The sequence below is a fragment of the Glycine max genome, chromosome 8, assembly GCF_000004515.6.
Source record: "Glycine max cultivar Williams 82 chromosome 8, Glycine_max_v4.0, whole genome shotgun sequence".
Lineage (NCBI taxonomy): Eukaryota > Viridiplantae > Streptophyta > Magnoliopsida > Fabales > Fabaceae > Glycine > Glycine max.
In genome coordinates this window covers 34,749,012-34,759,317 of record NC_038244.2, presented here as the reverse complement: position 1 = coordinate 34,759,317, position 10,306 = coordinate 34,749,012, and the positions used below count along the sequence as shown (strand labels likewise).

Here is a 10,306-nt window from a genome sequence, read left to right as displayed (position 1 = left end):
ATCATTTTTGATTTTTGGTAATTTTTTGGTGATTTTTAAAAATCATGGAAATAGAAAAAAATTTCAAAAGTGGTCTAGATCAATGAATGAATTTAACAAAAATGACCCCAATGTCATGTTTGTCCCTCACAGGGGCACCTTAATGTATGAATTTTTCTACATTCTGGCAAAGTTTCAGCCCATTCTAAGATAGTAGTGTATGAAATGACCAAATTACCCCTATTTCTAAAACTCATATTTAGAGGAAGAATTTGCCAATTTTGACCCAAACCTAACCATAAAGGGATTACTTTTGCTAAGAATAGAGGACAAAATTTGGGCACCAAGTTGTGCAGCCAAAATCCACAAGACAATTCACTTCTGCGACACACAATACACTACATAATGTCATTGCACTACTACTTTGCCTTATTCTACTACTCCTCTGTTTTACTGCTACTCTGTTCTACTGCTAACACTTATTCTATATAACAACATTAACAAGACCAATGCAATATGTCAAACAGTTAGTGTGCTAAGAATGATAATGCAAAATGCACAAAATGCAGAACCTAGTATAGAATGCAGAACATGCACTAATGTGTATATTTTTTTTCTTTTTCCAATAGACATATGCAAACCTATACTACTTTACTAATGTTAGTTATGAGTGAATCAAGGTTGGCACACAATGAATAGGGTCACCGGCAACGACGCCAGTTTTGATAACGACTGTCTAATCGCTTCAAAATAAATAAAACTAGAAAATTTTGCAGTACATGATTAACATAGGTCGATTCAGAGATATGATTCAATTTGGTTCCTATGTTCATTCACTTATAAAAAACAAGAGTGGATTTCATTGAATAGTTTTTAGGCAATTGTAAAGGAATCCGAAAATACAAAAACAAAGATGAAGAAGCAGAACATAACAAAACAGAATACAAATCAAGTTTAATAGCATCAATCCAATTCACCAAACCAATGCAAATCGAATTATCAAAGTTTATACGAATGATGTTCAGAGTGTGAAAATTCAGTCAAACGCATTAGAGATAGTTCAATTGAATCAATCCCTAAATTGTTTGAGATTGCAAATTAGGTTGGAAAATTATCCAAACAATCTGTGATTAAATTTTGAAATTAGGAAATGAATCAATAACCTAATCCATTTTCAATCCTAAGCATAATCATAATCATGAAAATAAAAAAATAGGATTGAAGAAAAAGATGAACATTCACAAAGATTGGAAATACTAAACCAGAACTCAAATTCAACCTTGCTTGGATCCTTGGATTGATTGAGTGTTTAGCTTCCATGATCATCACCAGTGGAAAAGAAATTAAATTTGTGCTAAGAATAAGGAAGAACAGAAGTGAAAAAAGGAAGAAGAATGAAGAACCGTTGAGAGAAAAAGAGAGAAAATAGTTTGATCCTAAAACAGTAAAGTTTGCACAACAAGTAACTAAATCTGTTTTTTTACAAAATGAAGTAACTAACTAACTAACTAAAATCCACTAATATATAGAGTGACTACTCAGAAGGAAGGGATGGGCCTTGATTAGGCCCATCTAATCTACCTAATTACACTAATTACACAAAACAAACCCCAAACTCGGAGCCCAATTATTCAAGTCCAGAGGTTCTGACTTTCAAGCTTAATTTGACCTTTGAAATGGAAGAATTGGCCAAAGCTTATTTGTGAAGAAATTGAAGATCTTTTTCTTATCTTTCTAGGGACTACTGGCAAGCTCAATTTGAAGTTCTGTAGTGTCCTCTAGGCCCTGCACAAGACATATAGGTCAAGTAAGCACAAAATCTAAAAATTAGCTACAATTCTTAATCAAGCTCATTTATTTGCCTAAGACCAAAACTGAGTTAAAGCGAGAAAATAAGGGTCAAAGAGTTTTCAATTGAGCTAAGAAGAATAAAAAAATATTAAAATACAAATGCTCAATTAGTAGAGACGTATTGTAATTGTAAAAACTAACCTAATATGTTTCTATTTATAGCTAGGGTTCCGAGTCTTCTATTCATTCTATTTTTTTCCTTATTTTATTATTTCATAAAAAGAGAGCTCTATTTTACTCCCTATTAAATAAATAAATAAAATATTCTTTTCATTTTCTAAAAACACATTTATTTTATTTATCTTAAAACCATTATTTTAATTAATAAAATTATTTCTCCTTATTTATTTAATTGTAAAAATCTCATTATTTTTCTAAAACTCTATTTATTTTCAAATAAAACCATTTTTAATTTATTTTACAAAAAACGAGGTGTTACAAGCTGAGTCAACGGAAAAGTTATTCCCGGTAATTGACCTATTGTAACTTTGAAAAAACCAGTCTTCAAATTTTTATAAGGAGTGAATGTCTGAAATAGAGGACGATAGGGAATTCAAACCAATGATACTCAGTGAGCCTTCTCATGTGGCTGACAACAAAAGTAGTATAGAAGTAAGCTCGGTGTAGCATTTACCTAAGTATACAAACATAGGACCTAAAAGGCTTGGACGACGGCCCAACCATTCAAATGTAGTTGAGATGGAACCACATTCAGAATCCGGATAACGCCCATGGTTAAGTCGTCAAAGGGAACCATCACATGAAGGTAGGTCACGAAATAAACAATCGCACATATAGAAGAATTCTCAATTCTCTAATTCCTTATTCTTAAATACAAATTCAGTCGGAGGAGTGGTGTTCGACTGGGTAGAACTCATCTTCCGGGATGGTGTTGATAAGAAGCCAACTGAGAAGGTTCTTGATATCGAACTTGTGAGTGTATCGAGAGACAAAGGTGCCTACTTTCCCATCTAGCCACATATAACTTGGAAGGGTAATTGATGGACACATTTTCCTCCAGCAAAACTCGTTGATGCTTTCAATGCAACTATTCAATTGAAGGGTTTGGGGAGTTGGGCATGTCATCCTCCTTGGCCCCATGGTACATAGACCTCCGCGCCACAGGATTTGAAATCTCCCTAAAAACGATAGTTTCCACATTAGGAACCACCTCTATATTGTCAAACATCCTCTCTGGAAGTTGGTTCAAGAAAGTAGAAAAATAACTAGACCCGTTGTCCATGTCGGACGATAAACCCTGATCTGAAACCATGACCAAAGCAGATGTGTTCGAAGACACCGCCAACACCTCTTCACCGAATCCTCGAACCTTGGAACCCACCCATTCGGTCTCCCTCAATGAAGACTTTGTTGAAACCACTATTCCTAATATTACAAATGTACCTGAAAAGAAAGAGGAAAAAGAAAACACTATTTGCCTAAGAAGAAAATTAAAAACTATGTAAGGTCGATGTCGTGCCAAGATCCCTTTTTATAGGAAATTGGCCCAATTGGCTCAACATAAATCTCCACTATCAAATCAAATAAATTCAACGGGCAGAAATAAAGGGTGTTTCAGTTACCAATAATGATAGTTGAAAAGATGTGACGTTAGACCATCTTCTAGCAGTTAAAAGGGCATAGCGAAGTGCAACTGTCATGGTACATCAGAGGCGTAGGGGTCGAGTACCTATTTGACAATCCAAGTAGATCCATATAGAAAAAAGCCACTTTCAGCACTTCTTGACCCTAATAGGCCAAAAAAGGCTTAGGGACATGTATACTAGATAGGTATTCGATTAGGACGGTTGAGTACCTATTCGACCCCATATAAAGACAAAACAATCAAGCTAACAAATAATCACAAAATTGGTCCAGTTAGTTAGCCTTAGGGGACGAATTACCTAAATGGTAATCAGCACACACATGCTCAAGGTCTAAAGCCCAATAAGGTTTGTATAAATAGGGTAAGACCCTTAGGTAAAAACCATTGTTCATTTTGTGCGCATTTACTACCCTATTTATTGCTCAAGGCCGAGAGCATTAGTTGGTAGGAACATTAGTTCATAAAAGTTTCTCAAGAAGTTAAGTATAATGAAAAAATTTAGATTATTTGTGTTTTCAATAACAATGGTTTTGTATGAAGAAAGTCTTTTTTCATATTTAAAGTTTTTTGCAATAAAGTTTGTATGTTGTTTATGAGATTTTGAGTAAAAGTGTGTACACCGATTTAGGGTGTCACACACACAATTATTAATTTTTCATACTCATCAAAACTTATTCATTTTCATATTCCTTCTGTGAATACGAAAATGTCAAAATTTATCTCAAAATTTAGCTAACTCACTAACAGACTTGATATATCAAGAAAAAGAAGAAGTAGTTAATGGACATGAATTGAGGGTCTTCCTTTCATTGGAGTGAAATGGAATTAAGAATAAATATTTGAATTAAATTAAAGTAGCATAGTAGTGTGGTATTAGTTCCAAACAAGTTCATTTGATTTGTTATGAAGAGCTCAAATCAAGAATTTCTTGTCTTCTATAAGTATGATTGTGTTCCTACGATAGTAAGCAATAACGAGGGAATTTAACCAATATAGGTTTTTTTTAAAAAACTAAATACCACTTGGGGGTGGTCTTCGAACAATTTACCAAACTGGATAATTCCTACCACATAGAAAATTGGTGGCGCTAATCGACTCAGCTTCATCCGGTGGCATCATTCTAAAGAGTATCACTAGTTCACGTATGTGAATGACTTGGTGGTGTCACCCTGATGGAAGAATGCATTAGTTGAAAAACGTGTTTGATTGAGTGTAGCCACCCAGGATGGCGCTACTAAGTCATTCACATACTTGCATTGGTGGCACTCTTCATAAAGGTGCCATCAAGTGGAGTTGAGTAGACTATGCTACCAATTTCCATTGTGATAGGAATCACCCAACATGATAAATTATTTGAAAAAATTACTCCAAAGTGGTATTTATTTTTTATATAAAAAAACCTATATTGATCAAATTCTCGTTGTAACGACAACTGGTATTGGCATTACGATGACACATTTTTAACAAATTAACTCGTTAAAAGTATGAGTTGTATAATTTGATTTCGTCAAATGGAAATCCTGGCTACGTACGAGTTTTATACATAGGCATATACTGCAGAAAAGAATGTTCTACTTAATTAAAAAAAAAATTTGTCTAGATATTTCATGTAGTTATATTATTCATACAAGGGATTACAAGATTAACTTGGACTCAAAAAAATTAACAATTAACAATGAGGTGTCCATAAAAAAATATTATTCATATAATAATTTTTAATAAACTTTAAAATTACTTTCTTGGACTCAAATATAAAAAAAAAAATCTAATTTTACACTGATTAAAAATGTTAGTTAGGTTCATTTAATTTTGTTGATTTCATACCAAAGAAACTACAATTTTTAAATCATTCTTAATCATATTTATTGGAAATCATGTTCAAAGAGAATATTTTTAGAATAATAATATTAAATAATTCACCCTCATCACTCAGAGGTAAACAACAGAACAAGCCAGAACATAACATAGAAACTCAAAATATGTTCACTTTTAATATAAAAAAAAATAAAAATGAGAGAGATGAATAAACCATTACCATAATACAAAAAGCAAAAAGAGAAGAGAAGTAGATATGCAGTCATAGCGCTATGATATGAAGGAAGAAACAAAGAAGAGTATGCTATGAGAAACAATTTTTTTCATGAACACAGACACAGAGGTACGAAACAAAACTTACTTGCTTCTTGTGTATGCAAGTATGTCACCTTTTGATAATTTTTTTATTTGAATTTTGAAAGGTATTAAGTCATAAATGGATTTTTAGCTTTTTGGCTTGGGCTTAAGCATTCTTTACATATATATTAACAAAGATATTTGGGGGGCCATTCTGATATAAAGTTTTCATATATTAAGTCATATATGTTAACAAAACAAATTTTGGGCTCCCATTAAGATCCGCCTCTGCATGCAAGTGTGTTAGAAGTTCTATTTTATCAGAAACTAATTGAAGTGTGACGCGTTGGTAATGAAGAGTTAAATAATTCATGAGTTTCTAATTATAAAATTCTTTTAACTAATTTAAAAGTTATTATATTAAATTTCTTAATTATTTATATTATTATTTTGTTTTCTTTTTATCCACTTATTTTTTATTAATGTCTAGAGAAAAAATAATTAAATAAAAATATATAGGAAAAATAAACAAATACATCTAAAAATTAAAAAAAATAATCTTATAAAAAACAACAAACAACATTTTCTAAAAAATCTTATAATTAACAACAGAAATATTAAATTGCATTAAAGTCAGGTAAATAAGATAAGGTCGCATTCCATTGCATAGTGACCACAAGATGGCTAGACCCACAGGTTCATCGATCGATATCGGCATATAGTCACATACATCCACTTGAATAAAGCTAAGGGTATCATTATATCTGCAATTCCTAGACAATATAGTGGCAACGTGAATATGATATTTAATCAGATAATGGCATGGCTTCAGCTAATAAGTCAACGGTGTAAGAATAAAATAACTAAAATTTATATTTTAGATTCATTAAGAAAATTTACATATGCTAACAAAAATGTCATATTAAAAAATACTCAATATATAAATTTTTCTTTTGAAGTTAAATTTAATTTTTAAAATTTATTTTAAATTTTTTTATCGTTGGACCAACCCTAAGATCACGCCCAGTAAATGAAGTTGAAAAGGAGAAGTAGGATCTTGAGTTTTGAGCAAATGGTGGGCTAAGTGCTTTGTGAAAAGTGACAACTATATTTGACCGCAGGCTTTAAAACAAACATAGCCTCTCTCTTCTTTTTTTCTTACTGCACCTTTATTCCGTCATCAATATATATGATATATAACATGATGATGTCAAATGAACCAGATATATAATTAGGTTACCAAATGAGTAAATGACTTTGTTGTCATGTAACTTAAGGTTTGTTTATTGTTATTTATGTGTTTAATTTAGAGGCTAGTGGATACCGTTCAAGGAGTTATTCTAATATGGGAATATTTTCTTACAAAAGAATTTAATTAGTCTTAAACTTGGCCATAAGTTATGGGAGAGAAAGATACTAATTGTTGGGATCAGTGGGGAGAATATATGCAAACTGCAAAGTAAAACATGATAGTCATATGCTGAAGTTCCCCAAAGTAAATGTGATGCATAGAGACCATATCTTATTAAATAGTAGCAAATTAAAGGGCTAGTGTTCCCAACAAAATAGATTCGTTACTATTTTTTGTAAAAAAAAATTTTATGGAACATTGTGATCTGTTTACATTCAAGTATTAACCACATTGCGCAAGTTCTCAAGATATATTTCTGTTTTTTACATGGCCGATGCACATAATAGCCTGAGTTATACAATATTGAAAGCAAAATGTCCTGAAATTTATAGCATATACCCCACTCCCATTTCAGATACAACTAACTTGACGGCCAAATTATCTCCTCCCATAGCTGTAAGCATTAATGAACTTATTAATCTATATGGATTTAACTTCACAATTCACAAAGAATTTAAACCTCATTCAATTGGATGGTAGTATAGGAAATAAAGAAAAATGAAAAAGCATTGATCATTTTAATAAATTCCCAACCAACATCATCACCATTCACCAGTACACCATCCTGAGTCAACAAACAATTTTAACCAAGATATATAAACTAGAGAAGAAAAAAAAGAAGCTATGAACAGAAAAAGAAAAAGAAGTAGGAAAAAGAAAGTTTAAGTATTCCCACCATAGCTCCAATTTTCCTCGTCTTTGCCTTGCTTTCCATCCAAAAGCCTTTGACCCCTTATTCACGTTTTCTCTTGCCTTGAAGGAAATTCGAGTCCAGCCAAGTCTCTCTTCTGATCTTGCCCTTTCTCTAGCACTCATAAGCATTTCCCTTTATTTGTGTACCTATATATGCTTCTAATCATTGCTTTGACAAATGCTTTTTCACCCCTTGATTTTCCTTCCATAATGTAATATACAAGTCTCTTCTTCTACTTGCTGCTATGTTATTTAAGTCGAATTCATATTAGTCCTTCGAAGCCTTATTAACCTTCTTTCTTTCTCTTGTCTGAAAGTGAAAATTCACTAGCAACGAAGACAGAAAACCATGATTCTATAACCATTCATGAGTTAGCTAGCACATAATTTATGAAGTTAGTTGTTTGTTTAAGTTTATTTATTAAAATAACTACTTATTAATAAAAATAAGTAACTTCCTATTTTTCGTTATGTTTGTAAACTGTTTTTGTTTAAAAAAATTAATTTTCTGTTTATTTTAAGAAGAAAATCTTATTACTTCTTAAAAAAATTACTTATGTAAGAAGTGCTTATTTTAAAGTTTAAACAAAGTCACCCATGATATAATCATGGCTGCTGTTGTCAACCCCAGAACTTGGATTCCATATATGAACAGCAAAGACTGTTCACAAGGATTTTGTAGCTTGTACTGTCCACAGTGGTGTTACATTGTGTATCCCCCTCCTCCACCCTTTGAGTACCCTGATGATGATTCAAGCCCAAATTTCTCCCCTCTTGTCATCGCAATCATTGGAATCTTGGCCACTGCTTTTCTTCTGGCGAGTTACTACACTCTAATATCCAAGTACTGTGGCCCCAGAGAGTCCGCACGTAGAGACCCAAATGATGAAAACTTACAAGACGACCTCAACCACAATTCATATCTCCGCGAGCATGCTTCAATCGCGGGTCTGGACGAAGCTATGATCAAATCCATTGCGGTTTTCAAGTACAAGAAAGGAAGTATTGGTGGTTCTGCTGGAGTCACGGATTGTTCAGTTTGCCTAAGCGAGTTTGAAGATGATGAAAGTGTTAGGCTCTTGCCAAAGTGCAGCCACGTTTTCCATGCTCCTTGCATCGACACGTGGCTCAAGTCTCACTCTAGCTGCCCCTTGTGTCGTGCTGGCATATTCACCTTCACTTCTTCGGCGGCGCCACCACCTCAGGATGAGGCCGAGGCCCCTTCAAGAAACCAAACTACTCATCATAATGAAAGTGGCGGCAACGAGTTTGGCGTGGTGGCGCTTCAAGAAGAAGAAGAAGAAAGCATGCATCACGCTAGAGCATATCCAAATCCTGCATTGCGCGCTTTTAGCGACTTGAGTTGCTTTCAGGTAGGATGCTCAAAAAAATTAGTTTTTAAAAAATAATTATTACTTTCATTAATTTTATATCTTCCTTTTCTTTTTATTTATAAGATTCAAGTTTAAAATGATATTTTTTTATTATAAGATTTGATCTATAATATTTTTTTATATTAATTATTTTTAGACTAAAAATATCTCTCATTAAAAAAGAAAAAAATATTAATAACAAAGATAATTTTAAAAAATTATAAATTTAAAATAAATTTATTCAAATAAACTAATAAATTAAACAATTGCGTCTTATATACAGGAAAAAATGGAAGTAATTAATTATATAAGTTTAGGTATAAAATTATAACCAATTTTATAATTATGAATATAACTAGATTTATAGAAATGGTTATTTCAAATAACTTATTTTTATACATCCATAATTAACTATATATACTTGATTTTATATATAATTTATTATATAATTGATTAAATAGCTACTTTATTCATAATTAGTCATATATCCATATTTTAAAAATTAATTATAATTATAGTTATAATATTTAATTATAATTTAGTTATTTATTAAATATGATTTTAGTTATGTAAATATCTAAATCATGATCACCAATACTTTCAGGGTAGGCACAGAGTGATTGATATTAGAGACGAAGTGTGCGAATCCGTCGGTAGGTCGGTGTCTATGGACCATTCGTCATTTCAAAGTGCTCTTTCTGTTGCTGATGTGTTGCAAATGAGTGAAGAGGAAGATGCCACTGAAGCTGGCCCTTCAAAGAGGTCACGCGGAGAGAGTAGCAAGTGCAGATACAAAACAAGGGTGTTGCATTGTGTGCTGAGCCCAATTTCAATGAAGAGATCATCGTTTTCCAGTGGAAGAAGATTCTCGGTTAGCAAAAGTGGCAGAGGAAATTAGCTTGGAAATGGAACTATACCCATATGAGAATTTTCTGTCTTAGTAAACATGAGATTGATCAAATTTTTGTTTCTTATAAGAGGATTTATAATAATACATTATTCCTTAAATGAGTTATTTACTTAAATTTATAAGTTTTATAATATCACATAGATTTAAAAATATTATATAAATTTATTTTAATGTTGAAGTTATTAAAATGAGTGTATAGTTTAAATTATATTAAATTTTGTAATTGAAAAATCATTCTTTAATTGTTTATATAAAGAACTTCATTAGGTAATCTACTGCCAAGTCATCTCTGTTCTAATGATAAAAATTTGTTAAATAATGTTATTTAAATTTAAGCAACAAATAAAATACTCGCGTTAAGGATTATCAAT

General features: G+C 31.9%; 1 protein-coding gene across 1 annotated transcript; it reads left to right on the top strand.

Annotated features, from left to right (window-relative positions):
- The first annotated feature begins 7,583 nt into the window (after window positions 1–7,583).
- LOC100812969 (E3 ubiquitin-protein ligase Os04g0590900) lies at window positions 7,584–10,050 on the top strand. Its single transcript, XM_003530514.5, has 2 exons — window positions 7,584–9,025; window positions 9,630–10,050. Exons 1-2 carry the CDS (start codon window positions 8,261–8,263, stop codon window positions 9,921–9,923), a joined length of 1,059 nt encoding a protein of 352 aa, XP_003530562.1. The 5' UTR covers window positions 7,584–8,260; the 3' UTR covers window positions 9,924–10,050.
- The last annotated feature ends 256 nt before the right edge of the window (window positions 10,051–10,306 follow it).